Source organism: Saccopteryx bilineata, chromosome 5 (assembly GCF_036850765.1).
Source record: "Saccopteryx bilineata isolate mSacBil1 chromosome 5, mSacBil1_pri_phased_curated, whole genome shotgun sequence".
NCBI classification, from domain to species: Eukaryota; Metazoa; Chordata; class Mammalia; order Chiroptera; family Emballonuridae; genus Saccopteryx; species Saccopteryx bilineata.
In genome coordinates, this window is record NC_089494.1 from 132,658,182 (window position 1) to 132,676,517 (window position 18,336).

Here is an 18,336-nt window from a genome sequence, read left to right on the forward strand (position 1 = left end):
GGACTTTTCTATGTTAATTTTGTATCCTGCGACCTTACTGTATTGGTTTATTGTTTCTAGTAATCTTTTTGTGGAGTCCTTCGGGTTTTCGATGTATAGGATCATATCATCCGCAAAAAGTGATACCTTTACTTCTTCTTTTCCGATACGGATGCCTTTTATTTCTTTGTCTTGTCTGATTGCTCTGGCCAGAACTTCTAGCACCACGTTAAATAAGAGTGGAGAGAGTGGACAACCCTGTCTTGTTCCTGATTTAAGGTGGAAAATCCTCAGTTTTACGCCATTTAATATGATGTTGGCTGATGGTTTATCATATATGGCCTTTATCATATTGAGATATTTTCCTTCTATACCCATTTTGTTGAGAGTCTTAAACATAAAATTGTGTTGTATTTTATCAAAAGCCTTTTCTGCATCTATTGATAAGATCATGTGGTTTTTGTTCTTTGTTTTGTTGATATGGTGTATTACGTTAACCGTTTTACCTATGTTGAACCATCCTTGAGATTCTGGGATGAATCCCACTTGATCATGATGTATTATTTTTTTAATATGTTGTTGTATTCGATTTGCCAGTATTTTGTTTAGTATTTTAGCATCTGTATTCATTAGAGATATTGGTCTGTAGTTTTCTTTCTTTGTGCCATCCTTGCCTGGTTTTGGTATAAGGGTTATGTTGGCCTCATAAAATGTGTTTGGAAGTATTTCTTCTTCTTCAATTTTTTGGAAGAGTTTGAGTAGAATAGGAACCAAGTCTTCTTTGAATGTTTGATAGAATTCACTAGTATAACCGTCTGGGCCTGGACTTTTATTTTTGGGGAGGTTTTTAATAGTTTTTTCTATTTCTTCCCTGCTGATTGGTCTGTTTAGGCTTTCTGCTTCTTCATGACTCAGTTTAGGAAGGTTGTATTGTTCTAGGAATTTATCCATTTCTTCTAGATTGTTGTATTTGGTGGCATATAGTTTTTCATAGTATTCTACAATAATTCTTTGTATATCTATGATGTCTGTGGTAATTTCTCCTCTTTCATTTTGGATTTTATTTATTTGAGTCCTGTGTCTTTTTTCCTTGGTGAGTCTTGCCAAGGGTTTGTCGATTTTGTTGATCTTTTCAAAGAACCAGCTCCTTGTTTTATTGATTTTTTCTATAGTTTTTCTGTTCTCTATTTCGTTTTTTTCTGCTCTGATTTTTATTATCTCCTTTCTTCAGCTGGTTTTGGGTTGTCTTTGTTCTTCTTTTTCTAGCTCCTTAAGGTGTGAAGTTAAGTGGTTTACTTCTGCTCTCTCTTGTTTGTTCATATAGGTCTGAAGTGATATGAACTTTCCTCTTATTACTGCTTTTGCTGCATCCCAGAGATTCTGATATGTGGTATTTTCATTTTCATTCATCTGTATATATCTTTTGATCTCTGCGCTTATTTCTTCTTTGACCCATTCATTTTTTAGAAGTATGTTGTTTAGTTTCTACAATTTTGTGGGTTTTCCCCCCTCTTTTTTACAGTTGAATTCTAGTTTCAAGGCTTTATGATCAGAGAATATGCTTGGTACAATTTCAATTTTTCTAAATTTGCTGATATTGTCTTTGTGGCCCAACATATGGTCAATTCTTGAGAATGTTCCATGTACACTAGAGAAAAATGTATACTCTGTCGCTTTGGGAAGAAGTGTCCTGTAGATGTCTATCATATCCAGGTGTTCTAGTATTTCGTTTAAGGCCACTATATCTTTATTGATTTTCTGTTTGGATGACCGATCTAGAGCCGTCAGCGGTGTATTGAGGTCTCCAAGTATGATTGTATTTTTGTCAGTTTTCGTTTTAAGGTCAATAAGTAGCTGTCTTATATATTTTGGTGCTCCTTGGTTTGGTGCATATATATTAAGGATTGTTATGTCTTCTTGATTCAGTGTCCCCTTAATCATTATAAAATGACCATTTTTGTCTTTGAGTACTTTTTCTGTCTTGTAGTCAGCATTATCAGATATGAGTATTGCTACACCTGCTTTTTTTTTTGGTGTTGTTTGCTTGGAGTATTGTTTTCCAGCCTTTCACTTTGAATTTGTTTTTATCCTTGATGCTTAGATGAGTTTCTTGTAGGCAGCATACAGTTGGATTTTCTTTTTTAATCATTCTGCTACTCTGTGTCTTTTTATTGGTAAGTTTAATCCATTTACATTTAGTGTAATTATTGACACTTGTGGGTTCCCTATTGCCATTTTATATCTTGCTTTCTGTTAGTTTTGTATCTTGTTTGATTCTTCTCTTTTGTTTTTCTGTTGTTTGTTTTTGTTTGTTTGTATTCCATACTTCTTTCTTCTGTTGCTACCTTTTTTAAGTCAAGTGTTTTTGTGGTGGTTTTTTCAAGGGTGGTTACCATTAAGTAATGAAAAGGGTACCTACCATATTCATTGTAGTACCCTTTCTTATGAGTATTTCTGCACTTCATCGTCCTTTGCTACTGTTAATCTCCATCTTTTCTCCCCCTTTTTTTTTCTTTTGTTGTCACAGTTTAAGTTTGGTTTTATTGTTTTCTTGGTGGAGCTGTTACTTGTGGTTTTGTTTTCTTTTGTTCTTTGAATCTGGTTGGAAAACCCCCTTTAGTATTTCCTGGAGTGGGGGCTTTCTGATGATAAATTCTGTATTTGTGAATGTTTTTATATCTCCTTCATACTTGAAGGATAGCTTTGATGGGTATAGTATTCTTGGCTGAAAGTTTCTCTCTTTCAGGGCTTTGAATATTGGGGTCCACTCTCTTCTAGCTTGTAGAGTTTCTGCTGAGAAATCTGATGATAATCTAATAGGTCTTCCTTTATATGTTGTATTCTTCTTTTCCCTGGCTGCCTTGAGAATTTTTTCTTTGTCATTGGTTTGTGTCATCTTCATTATGATGTGCCTTGGAGTGGGTTTGTTGGGGTTAAGAAAACTCGGTGTTCTGTTTGCTTCTTGAATTTGAGGCTTTAGTTCTTTCCACAGGCTTGGGAAATTCTCGTCTATTATTTGTTTGAGTATATTCTCTATTCCATTTTCTTTCTCTTCTGCCTCTGATATACCTATTATTCTTATGTTATTCTTTCTGATGGAATCAGACAATTCCTGTAGGGCTTTCTCGTTTTTTATTATTTTTGAGTCTCTTTCTTCTTCTCTCTGTTGTGCCTCAAGTTGCTTGTCTTCTATTTCACTAATCCTATCTTCTATCTGGGCTTTTCTATTAGCTAAGCTTGTTATTTCATTTTTCAGTTCGTGAATTGAGTTTTTAATTTATGTTTGATTTGTTTTTATAGTTTCAATTTCCTTGGAAATATATTCTTTGTGATCGTTGAGTTGTTTTCTGATTTCCCTAAATTGCCTTTCTGTGTTTTCTTGTATATCTCTGAGTATTTTTAAGATTTCTATTTTAAATTCTCTGTCATTTGGCTCCAAGGCTTCCAATATGTTAAATCTTTTCTCCATAGATTTTTCCACATCTATTTGTGTTACCTCTGTATCTTTTGTATCCATAATATTCGATTTACTTTTTCTTATTGGCATCTGAAGGTGGTCTTGTTGATAGTGTTAATTAGAATTAATAAAAAATAAAAAGGGGAAAAAAAAGAAAAAAAAAAAAGGGAAAACACTCCACACACAAAAAAAGTAATAATTTATTATTTCCCCCTTTTTTCTTTGATCTCCTCCCCTCCTCTCACCTCTTTAGGGAAATATCGTGATGACCTGTGAATTATATTATGCTAAATGGAACAAAAACTGCCTATAACGGAGGGCCTGATTTGGGGTGAAGAGTTCAAGGGGCAAAAAAGGGAGTAGGGACCTACTAAATACAAAAAAAAAAAAAAGGGAGAATATCTTAGACAAGCATAAAATGATTTGCTTGTAAGTGATGGTCGACTAAGAGATATAATGAGAGGGATAAGAGGGAAACAGAAAAAAGGAGAGAAAAAATAATTATATTTAAAGAAGAAAAAAATAAAAATAATAAGTAAAAATCTGTTGTATTAAGTGGAGCGAAGACTAAATACAGTGGAGACTTTGGGTTGGGAGGAATGCTAGTGAGTTAAATAGCAATGTAAAAAGTACCCAAAATGCCACAAAAACAAACAAATAAAGGAAAACCAAGAACAAAAGCAGATAAAAAACAAAAAAACAAAAAAACTTGAGTCCCAAATTAAATAATTTGTTCGTGATTGAGGATTAACTGGGAGGAAAAGTCAAAGGAGAAAAGAAGAAACAAATAGAAAGCAAAAAATAATAAAAAGAGAGAAACAAAGGAAGAAAAAAAAAAAGGAAAGGGAAAAAAAACCAAAAACAAACAAAAAAAACCAAAAAGAAAACAAAAGGGGAGAGAGTGAGAGTTAAGGGTTTTGGAGTGTAACCCTAAAGGATAGTAAGGATGAAGAAAAGAAATAAAATGTAACACTCATGGGTAGTGTAGTTCAAGAAAAGGGTAGCATAAGATGGGCAGCGAATAAAAGGACCAAGGTGGAGGAAATACAAATAATAATAAATGAAATAAGAAAGAAGAAAGTAACAACAACAACAAAGAATTAGTGGAACAAGTTATAACGTCTGTGGATTTTTCTTGATTTTGAGAGGTTAACTTCTTCCTTTTTCTTTTCTCTCCCTCTTCCTGGTTGGTGACTCTGTACCCCAGGTTCTGCCCCTGTGTCACGCTTAGGTAGGGATTTGCAGTTGATGGGATTCTATGGCAATGTCATATAATTGGCTTTAGTCTCGCTGGTAGTCAAGGCTTGTTGGCGTTTGCAGAGTCCAACAATGAGTTTGCTTTCCCAGAGCCTCTCCCCTAGTCTCCCCTTCCTGAATTAGCAGCCTGGTGATCCAGCTATGAGGCTGCCACTGCTTCTGTCTGGGGAGCAAGAGGCTCAAAGAGCTGGGAGATCCCCACTCTATCCTCACTCAGCGCCAGGCTCTGGGTAAGGCTGTGGCAGTCAGAGCCTCCAGCGTAATCAGGTGGGGCTGGGAGTCAATTGTTGTCAAGGTGACTGTTCAGCGCCTACCATTCAGTTGGACCACTCAACCCAGGCTTTCCACACTTTGTAGCCTGTTTTGGCTGGGGAGAAGATGCACTATTCGCTGCTTGCTGTATAGATCTTAATATCTGCCAAGTCCCTCTTGTTAGATATAGCCCTGAATATGGAGGCTCTGTCAATCAGAATTGTCCCTTCCCCTTCAGCGAACAGCACTGAAAAATATTATGCCTCTTGTCTTGGATTGCTTAACTGGGAGAGATCTTATCAATTAGAGCCCCGTGGGTGCGCAGATTTCGTGGTTTACGCTAATTTCAGTGATTGGATCCGCAGCTGTGCTCCAGGAAGTATTTCAGGCTGCCTGCGCGCCCCTCCCCCAATGGCTGGGTGAGGTGCCCCGCCCATGGAGAGAATCTCCTGACTAGGAAAGACAGGTTTGGCGCCCCTCCCGGACTGCGGCACAGGCGCGCGCGCCGGTAGCCGGGGAGCTGGGCTGGGCCGCGGCACGGGGCGCGTGCGCAGCTTCTTGCCGGGCCGAGGCACGGGGCGCGCGCGCGTGCCTTCTTAGCGCTCGCTGGTAGTCGGGACTCCCCGGGCCGGGCCTCAGCACGGGGCGCCCGCGTGCGGCTTCTTTGTGCACACCAGTAGCCGGGGCTCTCCAGACCGCGGAGCGGGCAGCTGCACGTGCGTGTTGACTCACCACAGGCGTATTCCCTTCTCGGCAACAGTCCTTTCGCTTTCAGTGTGTGTGTGGAACTCCGGGATGCTCCGAGGATATATTTTTCTGTTTCTAGTTGATAAATTTGTTGAGATTTTGGGGAGATCTGTCGGACGCGCTGCTCACGGCGCCATTTCCGTGACGTCACTCCTTTTGAACTCTTTCATGTATGACATATTCTATGAATTAACCCGTAGTGTTCAACTTGATAACTCTTTAGTAAAACCAGGGTTTTAAAATGCTGTTTCCTTACATCCAACCTATTATTATTATTGTTGTTTATTTATTTACTTTTTTTGTAGAAAGAAGAGGAATTTATTATTGAACACTTATCCAGGTCATTCATTGCATGTTTCCATCTCTCCCTTTTCAGATACTTCGTGCGCAGGAAGCACTGAAGAATCCGAGATGCTCAAGAGGCAGCGTTCTCTGTACATCGACCTCGGAGCCCTGGCTGGCTATTTCAACCTTGTCCGGGGTCCACCAACGTTAGAGTATGGCTGATGGATGACATCTTGTGCTTTCAGTTAAGACTCAGCTTTTATCCTGGGGTAGCTGGTTCTGCTGACGGCCCAGGGGCTCTGTCTGGTGAACTGTGCCATTCATTGGCTGGCAGCGCAGGCTCCCATGACTTGTGAATGTGACTTGCACTTGGCTTCTGCATATTGGATTGGCAGAGCTGCCCTGTCACCCACCAGGTCTAAAGATTCTCACTGGTCAGGTGGTGTGACTCTCGAGGGGAGGAAATTAAGGACTCTTAGAAGGATCATTTCTGGTGACTGATTCCATTCACTGTGCACTTTGCTTGAAATTTCAAAAAATAGCAATTATAAGAATAATATATTAGCCTGAAATTACTGTTCTTCGTTCTGACTTACATATGGGAACTTCATTTAATGCAGACTAGTTGTTTTGTGTATATTAGTGTATATTATAGATGAATTTTTTGAGCCTTTGTCAGTAGATTCTAGTTTAAATTAAAATCTTTCTGGGTGACTAGAACAACTTGAATGTTGTAACAATAAGCTGAACTAGTGTCTTGAAAATGGCTGGCAGATGAGAGAGGGGTCATCTGACAGCGGGCCACTAGTGACGGGTTCTGTTCTGTTCCTATGGAAACATTTTGTATTGTACATGCTATGCTTAAAACATTTAAAACATGATGTTTTGAATGTGGATAGAACTGTGTAAACCACATAATTTCTGTACATCCCAAAGGATGAGAATGTGACCTTTATGAAAAATGGAAAACTTTTGTCAATTCTTAATGATGCTACTTTTGTAACTCCTGTGACTATAGTCTTTTAAGCATTTGTATATTAAAATAGCATACTATGTATGTTTTATATCAAATGCCTTCACGAGTCTTTCTTATAGTTACATATTTTTTTTAGCATTGTAAAGTATCATGACTATTCCTAAAGTATGTTTTACATCATGCAGATGAAACCAACACTTTTATCCAATGCAATTGATCAAATCAACTAAATAAATTCAATATTTTGCCTTAACTGTTGTGAAATGTGTGATTCTCACCTGGGACTGGAGATGGGCTCTGGGGGTTGGGATGTAGGTTGGAGGGGAACATATATCATGAGGAGGCGAAAACACCGGAGAGGTTTGCAAATGGTCTGTCCGTCTGCTCCCTCTGTCGCTGCTGTGTCAAATGCTGTCAGCCAGATTGGGTTGCGTCCCTTCAGTACTTTGAAGTGAAAAAAAACTGTGAGCCACTGGTTTAGGCTAAGTGTCATTCTATTTCTGGACCTTGTTTTTCTATATTTATACTACCTTGGAATAGATACTTGCATGCTCTGTGCCTATTTGTGTTTGGCAAAGTTAATAGTTAACTTGCCTTTGTATGAGATAGATTTCAATCATGCACACCAAATTCTAAAGACAACTCTTTTTTTTTTTTTTTTTTATTGAGACAGAGAGTCAAAGAGGGACAGACAGGAACAGAGAGAGATGAGAAGCATCAATCATCAGTTTTTTGTTGTGACACCTTAGTTCATTGATTGCTTTCTCATATGTACCTTGACCGTGGGCCTTCAGCAGACTGAGTGACCCCTTGCTCAAACCAGTGACCCCTTGCTCAAACTTGGGTACAAGCTGGTGAGCTTTGCTCAAGCCAGATGAGCCTGCGCTCAAGCTGGCAACCTTGGGATCTTGAACCTGGGCCCTCCGCATCCCAGTCCAACACTATCCACTGCGCCACTACCTGGTCATGCTCTAACAACAACTCTTGAGTGGGAGTTGGACCTGTCATTCAGGGAGTGAACAGTATTACACTTTCACACATGTTATGCAAAGCACACCAGCTCTGTGATCTCCACAGCATGCATGTGAGAGATGGGTTGTTCTCTCTGGTTTTTTTTTTTTTTTTACAGAGACAGAGAGAGGGATAGACAGGGACAGACAGGAACGGAGAGATGAGAAGCATCAATCATTAGTTTTTCGTTGCGTGTTGTGTCACCTTAGTTGTTCATATGTGCCTTGACCGCAGGCCTTCAGCAGACAGAGTAACCCCTTGCTCAAGCCAGTGACCTTGGGTCCAAGCTGGTGAGCTTTTGCTCAAATCAGATGAGCCCACGCTCAAGCTGGCAACCTTGGGGTCTCGAACCTGGGTCCTCCACATCCCAGTCCGATGCTCTATCCACTGCACCACAGCCTGGTCAGGCGTTCCCTCTGGTTTTATTCAGAGTGGGGAACAATGCCAGTCAAGAAACAGAGCTGGTGTTGGAATCCCGTTCCTTCTGACTTCATCACTCAAGGTCTTCCTGCTGCTATGCTGCTTGCAAATGACAGATCATTTCACTACAAAGCCAGCATGAGGCCCACTGGGATTCAGGTTTCTACAGAAGGGTGAGCTGCATTGATCGCAAAGCGAGGTACCTCAGCCTCGGTTCCTCACTTGTGTGGACCCTTCCAGGACCCTGTGCCCACTTTCATGTTATCCCTGATCCAGCCTAACAATACTTGGACCTGGGCCTAGGTATCCAACTTTTTGATGATTTTCACAAAAATGTAAATAGTCAATGTGAATTGAGTTCTAGGTAACGAATTCCACATGGGAAAGAACCCCATTCTTTATAAACTTGTGGAGAGATTTGGTGATGTTTGTTTTCCAAGAGATAATCCATGGTGGCAGTGGCTGAGGAAGGTGTCACAGAGCTATGAGGAGCCATTCCACATGGGATCAGAGCCCTGGGCACTGGGAGAGCTGTAGACCCGGGAAGCCAAAAGTTGCAGACTGAGAGGGGTCACTGGCTAGAGAACCAGCTTAAGAGAAGCAATAAAGCCCTGAGTGGGTTCTGAGAAGGTGAGCAGTGAGACTGTCAGGTGTGAGTGTACCTACGACGGGATAATGGCGTCCTGTAATGCTTCCCACCTTGATACTCCCTGCTGCAGGCCATAAGGCTTCCGACTGTGTGGTAGCATTGGGGTGCCTCATGGGAGATAGAGGGGACCTTTCTAAACTGGTCATCGGAGAGTATTTGTCTCAGCCCTTTATGAGGTAGGTGGGTATGAAGACATGCTCGCTGGACAGTACTAGTGTTTTTGATTATCAGCAACACCCTTGTGTTTGCCTGGAGGTCAGCAAGCCTGAAAGAGTTGATAAAGACCCCTTACCAGGAGTTTGCTGAGCCCAGTGGGGACTTGCCCAGCCTTGGCGAGTGGGAACCAGCCAGCACACCTACAACCCTAGGGCAGTGTAGCTGAGCATCACAGTGGGGCCTGAAATTGGTGGGCCTGATTTGTCAGTTCCCAGTGTTCCTCCCTGGTGCATGTCCCTTGTGTGACAGACTGAAGTCAATTTATCTTTTATCAATAGCGAATTTCTGTGGTGCCACTCAAAATGAAAGCCAGTGTTTTCCACACAGCCGGGGATTTTTTTTTTTTTTTGTCTGCCATGTGATTTGGAGCAAAGATTACTTTGATGCCATAGATCCAGGGCCAACCCTTGTGTGCAGTAAGGAGGGACAACCCCCATTGAGGCAGCAGGCTATTTAATGGAAGGTCAAAACTCTGGGGATCCACTCTGAGCAAGGAACTGTGCTGGCCCCTGCAGGGGACACAGTCACAGCGGGTTATAGCCCTTGTTTCTTTTTTCTTTTTTTACAGGGACAGAGAGAGAGAGAGAGAGTCAGAGGTCAGAGAGAGGAATAGATAGATGGGGACAAAGAGAGATGAGAAGCATCAATATCAGTTTTTCGTTGCACGTTGCAACATCTTAGTTGTTCATTGATTGCTTTCTCATATGTGCCTTGACCGTGGACCTTCAGCAGACTGAGTAACTCCTTGTTTGAGCCAGCGACCTTGGGTCCAAGCTGGTGAGCTTTGCTCAAACCAGATGAGCCCACGCTCAAGCTGGAGACCTCGAGGTCTCGAACCTAGGTCTTCTGCATCCCAGTCCAACGCTCTGTCCACTGAGCCACCAACTGGTCAGGCTAGCCCCTGTTTCTTATCCACTCCGTGCTGAAAGTTCCAATTCTATTTTTGAATTGTTGAAATCTTTGTTTCAATACCTGGCCCTGGTTCCAGAAAGACATCCTTGGCCAAGCATTTTACTTGCAGTTTTACCTCTTTTTTTTTTTTTTTTTAAAGAGTACTTTATTTTTTATTTTTTTTACAGAGACAGAGCGAGAGTCAGAGAGAGGGATAGATAGGGACAGACAGACAGGAACACAGAGAGATGAGAAGCATCAATTATCAGTTTTTTGTTGTGGCACTTTAGTTGTTCATTGATGGCTTTCTCTTATGTGCCTTGACCATGGGCCTTCAGCAGACCAAGTAACCCCTTGCTCAAGCCAGCAACCCTGGGCCCAAGCTGGTGAGCCTTGCTCAAACTAGATGAGCCCGCGCTCAGGCTGACGACCTCGGGGTCTTGAACCTGGATCCTTCAGATTCCAGTTTAATGCTCTATCCACTGCACCACCACCTGGTCAAGCCAGTTTTACCTCTTGTCTGTGAGCGCGCGCGCGCGCACACACACACACACACACACACATTATTACGATAACATGTTTTGGGCATTCACATCAGGTTTCAAGAGTTTACTTTGGGCCACACTGAGAAGATATGCAACATAGTTGTATACGAAACACTGCTGTAGTAACATGCACGCACCCTAGGCAGGATTTCTGCCGGGTTCTTTCTAAGGATGGTGTGAGCGTGAAGAGGGCATCATGTTTTTTATGCCACTGCACAAAGGCCCTTGACCCCGGGCACGGCTGCTGCCCCCTCAATAGCTGGGTCTTGTCTTTTCCCTCTAGGAAGGCTGACTACAATTTCTCCCTGTGTCACCCATATTTAAGGGGATATATCTCTTCGGTCTCCTTTCAAAATCAAGGTGAGAGGCAAGTACTCAGAGCTCCCACATGGAAGAACATAGTATGTGCTTCATATATTTTCAGGGCTGGGACCTATTCTGAGCACTTCACCAATTCAGAGACATCTGTTTCATCAGAAATTATAGAGATAGAAGTGATAAAAAACTGGCTATCCGGCCACCCAGCCCGCAATAGCTGATGTAAGGAGATCCCCTAGATTCTGGGGGCAGTACAAGGGAAGCCGGCTGGACAGACCAAGAGTGAGCAGTCAGTCGGGGAGTGTGGCCTGCTCTCCTGTGGCTCCCTGTCGGCAGAAGTGCCCGGAGTTGGTCTAGCAATCGTGTTGTGATACAGATAACACTCAAGATAAGAGGTGATATGGAATTACTCTACAAGTGTTGGTTATAATTATGTTCTTTAATTGATTCAGGCTAAATTCTCTCCCTATGAAGCCCCATATGCTGCAGCTCTCTCCACATGAATGCAGAACTGCAGAAAGTGGAGACTGGTCTCTTTTCCACTGGCTCAGCAGAGCGGTCCAGCTATATACACTCTAACAGACTGCCCGTCTGAGCCTAATGAACATTCTTCCAAGGAGCCAAGGAGATGGAGGAAGAAGAATATTTTCAGGAAATAGAAGGTCAATGGGCACCACTGGAGGCCTAGAGCTGGGAGTGGAGTTGGCTCCTGGTTTATTGAAAATGGGGGTATGTGAACTGTGGGGACCGTGAGTCCCCAGGCCCTGGGGATAATGGAGGTGACGGGGCCAATGCCTGGGACCAACAAAATCTTCCGTGAACTGCTGGGCTTATGGCATCAGAAAATGGCATAACCTTATGGGTACACACTTTCCCCTCTTTTGGCCTTTGTATTTCTTCTGCTTGGAAATTCGGTTCTTGCCAATGATTTGCTCCCAAATAGGAGAGAGGGCTGGGCGGTGACTCAGGCCTAGGAGACTGACTCCCTGCACCTTTTGCAACTTTCCTGGGGAATGTACTTCTGAGTCCTTGCCAGGGCCCGTGAGTAAGAAAGCCCCGACTGTTTCTATCTGTCATTCTTTCATGAAGCTACACAGGAAAGAAAGAGAAAGAAAAGGTAATTAATTCTGATTTTCTCACTGAAACCCAAAGTTAATTTTTTTTCTTTCTTTCTGTTTTTGTGGTTGACCATCAGGCAAGGGGAACGTTTGGCAAGTGCCTTCCTCATCCTCCTCCCCAGCCTGGCGCTCAGTCCGGATCCCCCGCCCCCCCCCCCCCCCCCCCCCCGCACCACCCAGTTCCCAGTTCTTTTCAGGAGCAGCCATAGCCAGCAAAGATCTCTTGTGCAAATGCAAGCATAGGTGTTGTTTTATGCCCTTCTTTGTAAAACAACAACAAAATATGTGCACAGTAGCATGCTTTATACAGTTTTATATGTATTTTTTGACAGACTATTTTCCAGTGATAACAAAAGAGCATATTTTAAAAAAAGCAGCCATATTGAACCTGAGTTTTGCATTAGTCTTAGACAAACCCCCGCCCTGCCTCATTTCTGCTGCAAAGGGTAGAGGCAGGGGGACTCGCCTGCTTTTCTTTCTTTTGGAAATTGAGAGATGGAGCTAGGTGACCTCTCAATGTTCTTCCAGCCGCTGAAATCTTTAAGATTCATTCATAGGAAAGAAAATTGAACGGCAACAAGTTTATGGACTTGCTTGAGGCCCACACTTAGTTGTGTGCAGAGCAGGGATGGGAACCCACTATTGACTGCTAATGTCAGGATCTCGCTGCCAGACCACACTGCTGTTTGCTGCTTTACTGCTTCCTTTTTGGCTGCCAAGGACCTGGGAAATCCCACAGCAGAAACCAGACAGCCACCTACACTCATATTACCCTTGGGTGGCAGGGGACTGATAGGCGCTCTCTGGCTAGACTGACCAGGTGTCTCTTCTGTTAATACCTATTTTGTATTGAAACAGTGAGAGACAGACTTTTTGCTACATAACTAAGTAGCCAAATTAAGGAGTCTTTATTTTAAGGCCGGCGACCGCATGGAGATCTAGGTCATCCAAATCATGTGGCCCCAAACACAGTTTGGGGCTACCTTTTAAAGATAAAATTGCACAGTGACTGAGAAATGGGGATGAGGGGAAGCATAGCAGTAAAACAAAGCAGTGAAACAGGCTCTCTTACAATGCTCATCTACAGGATTAATTCAGGGAGAAACATTCTGGGAACCTCTGCAACCTTGCAGAACCAGCCCAAGGCCACTGCCTGGGAAACCAGCCTCCAGGCCAGGGGTAGGGAGTCTTTTAGAAAAAGTAAGTTCTGCCAAAAGTCTCTTTGTTTTAGAGAAAATAAGTTCTGCTAAAAGTTAGTTATGCTAAGAGCCTTTCTTTTCTACATTTCACCTAGAGACGGGATCCTGTCTCCATCCGATGTCATGAAAGGTGAACTTTGTGGATGAAAATTGTCCCCAGGGTAAAAGATGGAGGGAGAAGAGATTCTCCTCATGGAGACAAAATCAAGGAGTGTTAACAGGAGAATTTTTTGGTAGAAGAAAATAAAAGTCAGGAGCTCCTCATTGAAGTTAACAATGGGTAAAGAATGTTGCTAGGTACCAATCCTGTGTTCAAAAACTGTGGGATGCCATTGTGGGTTATATTCCAATGAGCTAGCTCCGTGGGATTCAAACTTCTGTTCACATAATGGGCATGATTATTTCTGTTTAGAATGAACAGAATCACAGCAAATGGTGAGTTTGTTAAAGTGATGCCAAATGTTCTCAAAACAAATCTCTTCTCAACTAAACTTGACCTTAGAATTGGCAGGTGTGTTGGGGAGTGCTGATCTCTTTGGTAATTTACTTTGGTGGCTGAGGCTCAAGAAGCAAAGGCCAGAGTGACTCAGATCTATCTGGTGTGAGCTAGAGCCCAGGCCCTGGCAGGGGCGGGCAGTGCTCAGGATTTACAAAGTCTGTTCCCTTAGAAGTGGCCAAAGTGTTGCTGAGCCATTGTCATATGAAGTGTCACGCTGTCAGGCAAGGGAGCAACCTCAGAGGAAATGGACACTAACATTTACAGAGTGCTAATACTGTGACTTACATTGTGGTAACCACTTTTATGTATATAAGTATAAACTAAGGAACTGAGACTCAGAGAGGTTGGGCAAGTCAAGTAAGGACACTGCTAGTAGATCTGAGATGGGAACCCAGGTCCACCTGCATCCTTTGCACTCAACTGTACATTTTCTCCATGACACTGAAAGGAAAGAGACTTGTTATGACTCCTATATTATGGTTGTCTCTCTAGACATGAAGTTACTCGAATTATTAAAATGTTTGTTAGTGGGACATACCTTCTTATTCAATACAAATATGACTACAGATGAGTTTACAGTAAGATCAGGAACCATAAAAGTGACTAGGTCATTCAGTGTAACTGAGGACAAAGTTGTGTGGCTTAGGTGCTGTGTGAACACACGCAGAATATAAAGCTGAACTAAGAAGAGCTGGAAGGAATCCCCCATCAGACTAGACTTCCTAGGAAACAGCGTGAGGCACAGGTAAGTGCTGCTGCTTTAGGGGGCAGAGAGAGTGAGGGCAGGGAGGGGAGAAGGAAGTACAGCAATTAAAACGTGATGTCTTACTGAAGTGACCACATTTTAGGAAAAAGATAGGTGGTTACTGAATCATGTGGGATATCTTCAGAGGCCATAGAAAACACAATGTTCTAGAACAGTCCATTGACAGAAGAAAGGAGAAGGGATTCGTTTTCTTTCTCCCTCCTGTCACTTACCTTATTGGTCAAGGTCTGAGCATGTGGTTCCTTGCACTTCTGAGCTTTGGGCAGACGCCTTTGGGCAGTTGCTGGGGAAGTCGGCTCCATAGGCTACAGCTCAACACTTCAGACAAAGCCACAGTGAGGAGGGAGGGACCAGAGTCTCCCGGTTCCGGCTGGCCTGGGCATCAAAGTTACTGTGTGTCCTGCTGGAATGAAAGCAGTGGAGGCCATGTTGGAGCTTGCGCCCTCCTGGTGGGGGCTTGGAGATGGTCAGTGCAGGCAGATGTGGTGTGAGCAGCTGCGGTCAAGGGCAGAGGTTGGGAGGGGTGTCTCATGAAGGCACAACAGACAAGTGGGGTTAAATGTATCTGAGGAAGTGCGTAAATTGTATCTGGCAGAGTTCCACTGTTGATTTGAGAAGTAGGGTATTGTGGAGTATCATATTTGGGAGTTATGGTAACCTGAGAGAAAAGCACTCACGGGGGCACTCTTTTCAGAGAGCGCTGTTCAGGGGACCTCTGGGGATCATCTGATAGCTCTGGACTTGTAGCAGCAGAAGTGTTACCAACTCCGGGTTGGAGGGACATAAGAGAGAGACCAATGACCAAACTCGAAAGGATCTCCTCATACAGATGAGGCCATCTCAAAAGGAACAATGATCTTAAAGATGGAGTTAGAGAGTAAGAGCTCCAAATGAGAAGAGTGGATCTGGAAGGGCTTTGGAAGATCTCTGGCACTGGGTCTCAGAGGACACCTAGTCTGGGTCTTTCTCCCAGCACTTTTTAAAATTCTGTGGGGGATGATAGAGCCTGCTCAAGGCCTTAGCATCAGGAGAGACTTCACAGGGTGAGTAGGGTATGACTGGGCAGAGGAAAGAAGGGTAAAGCATTGCCCTGGCACAAGAAGAGCAAGGTGAGTTTGTGGAGCCCTGAGAGGGTTGTCCTGACCCCATAGAAGTTGCAGGACTGCAAGAAATTCTGGTAACTGGGTGGGGGTCATAGTTTGAAGGGTCTTGAAAGTAGACAGGTCAACCTCCCATTGGTGTGGTAGGAAAGAGACTCCTCTTATGGTTTCGAGATGAAAGCAGTAAGATCAGAACAATAAATTCACTTTAGACAGAAGGGAAATTCAGAGAGTCTAGTTGGGAAACTGCTGAATAAATACAGAGGAGGAGTAATGCCAGGCTAGATTTGAGTATAGGCAGAGGGGACCATTGTAGGCTGTGCTTCAGAGGGAGAACTGGTGGGTGTTGCATATTGGGGGATACAGGGGTGGAGGGGAAGAATGGCTAATGACAAACACCAGTTTTTAAGTCCAGGCTACTGAGGGATGGCAGAGAGTTTGACAGATAGGGCAAGCGGAGATGGGGAACCATGGAGGGCAAGGGCAGGCACATGTTGAGATTGGGAAAACCTACTGCTTAATCATTTCTTCTCATCATGACATGTACGGTCAAGGGTTTCACCTGTAAAAGTGTGGAGGGGTGGCAGAGCCAGCGTGAACAGTTAGAGCTGCCTACTGGAGAGCTGGGGGCAAGGGGTGCATTGTCTGTCAAGAACTCACGAACAAGAGTAAAATCATCTGAAATTTGATGTGCTTTGGATTATTTCTGTACCACAGTTAGTGATATAACTTCTCCTTCTTGAAAAAATCTTTTGTTGATCTAAATTCTAAAGAATTGCTGTTGTCTTTGTTGGTTTTTCATAACATTCAGGTTCTGGCAAACGTAGGTTTACAGTTCTGAGTATGCAAAATACGGTTTATTCTGTATTATTATTATTATTATCATTTTCTTCTTTTCTGAGTGAGAAGAGGGGAGATAGAGAGACAAACTCCTGCATGCACTCCACTGGGATCCACCGGGCAACTCCCATCTGGGGCCATGCTTGCAACTGAGCTATTTTTAGTGCCTGAGGAGGATGCTCCAGGGAGCCATCCTCAGTGCCCAGGGCCGATGTGCTTGAACCAATTGAGCCATGGTTGTGGGAGGGGAAGAGAGAGAGAGAGAGAAAGAGAGGGAGAGAGAAAAGAAAGTGGTGGAGAAGCAGATGATTGCTTCTCCTGTGTGTCCTGACCTGAAATCAAACCTGGAACATCCACACGCAGGGTTGATGCTCTATTACTGCGCCACTGGCCAGGGCCCATTTTGTATAATTATTTATTAATTATTATATTATTTATGTGTATTACAACTGTAAACCTACTTTGCCCACCCCTGTATTATAAACTTAAAGTCACACATAATTACTTATCTTTTTCAAAAATTATTTTTTAAATTGTGGCAAATCATACCAGATAAAATCTAAAGTTTATCATTTTAACCCATTTTAAGCATATGGTCTGGTGGCACTAAGTCCATTTACATTGTTGTGCAACTAACACCAAACTATATCCACAGAACTTCTCTCATCTTGCAAAACTGAAACTCCAGCCTGACCAGGCGGTGGCGCAGTGGATAGAGCATTGGACTGGGATGCGGAGGACCCAGGTTCGAGACCCCGAGGTCGCCAGCTTGAGCATGGACTCATCTGGTTTGAGCAAAAGCTCACCAACTTGGACCCAAAGTTGCTGGTTCCAGCAAGGGGTTACTCGGCCTGCTGAAGGCCCATGGTCAAGGCACATATGAGAAAGCAATCAATGAACAACTAAGGTGTCGCAACGAAAAACTGATGATTGATGCTTCTCATCTCTCTTCATTCCTGTCTGTCTGTCCCTATCTATCCCTCTCTCTTACTCTCTCTCTGTCTCAGTAAAAAACAAACAAACAACAACTGAAACTCCACATGGATTTAACATTAACTTTCCATCCCTCCTCCTCCAGCCCCTGAGACTTATAATTTGACTTTCAGTCTCTATGAAATTGATCACTCTGAGTACCTCATAAGAGTGGAATTCCTCCTTATCCTTTAATAAATATAGTATGCTAGCTAATTTGGGGAACTGATTGTAAAAAGGTCCACGTATAGAACTCAGACACATGTAATGTGTTTTGAGGGTAAGCTCCTAAAATTAAATTTATCGAGGTAACCTTGGTTAATAACATTATATGAAGTTCAGATGAACAATATTACAATTTCACATCTGTATACAGTCTTGTGTGTCCACCACTCAAAGTATGGTCTCCTTCTGTCGCCATCATTCCTCCACCCCCTTTACCCTCCAAAAGCCACCATTCTGTTGTCTGTGCCTATGCATTTGTTTTTGTTTGTTTTGTTAGTTAGTTAGTTTGTTACTTTTTGTTTTCTATTCTACAAATGAATGAAATCGTATTTTTGTTTTGTTTTGTCCCTTTCCATCTGACTTATTTCACTTAGCAACTTGAGCATCGGTGACGGATGGTTGGATAGAGGTGATATTGTATATCTAGCCATCACAAGACTTTGTTCAGCCAGAGCAAGAGGAAATACTGTTACTTGCAACAGCAAGGGTGGATCTTGAAAGCATTGTGTGAAGAGTAAGTTTTTAATGGCATGTCACTATTTAGGTTCACCCAGGTGTGGCTGGTGTCCACAGGCCCCATGATCTTACACATCTGTACATTCAAACAGGAAAGT

General features: G+C 42.9%; 1 protein-coding gene across 5 annotated transcripts in view; it reads left to right on the top strand.

The window, feature by feature from the left end:
* Window positions 1–7,184, top strand: part of MAP3K8 (mitogen-activated protein kinase kinase kinase 8) — a 31,432-nt gene extending 24,248 nt beyond the window's left edge. For all 5 annotated transcript variants that reach the window (XM_066232581.1, XM_066232584.1, XM_066232583.1 and 2 more), the window contains one exon: window positions 6,069–7,184. In XM_066232581.1, the coding sequence (XP_066088678.1) occupies window positions 6,069–6,199 (131 nt within the window). In that variant the 3' untranslated portion in view covers window positions 6,200–7,184. The remainder of the gene's footprint in view (window positions 1–6,068) is intronic.
* Window positions 7,185–18,336: the final 11,152 nt, after the last annotated feature.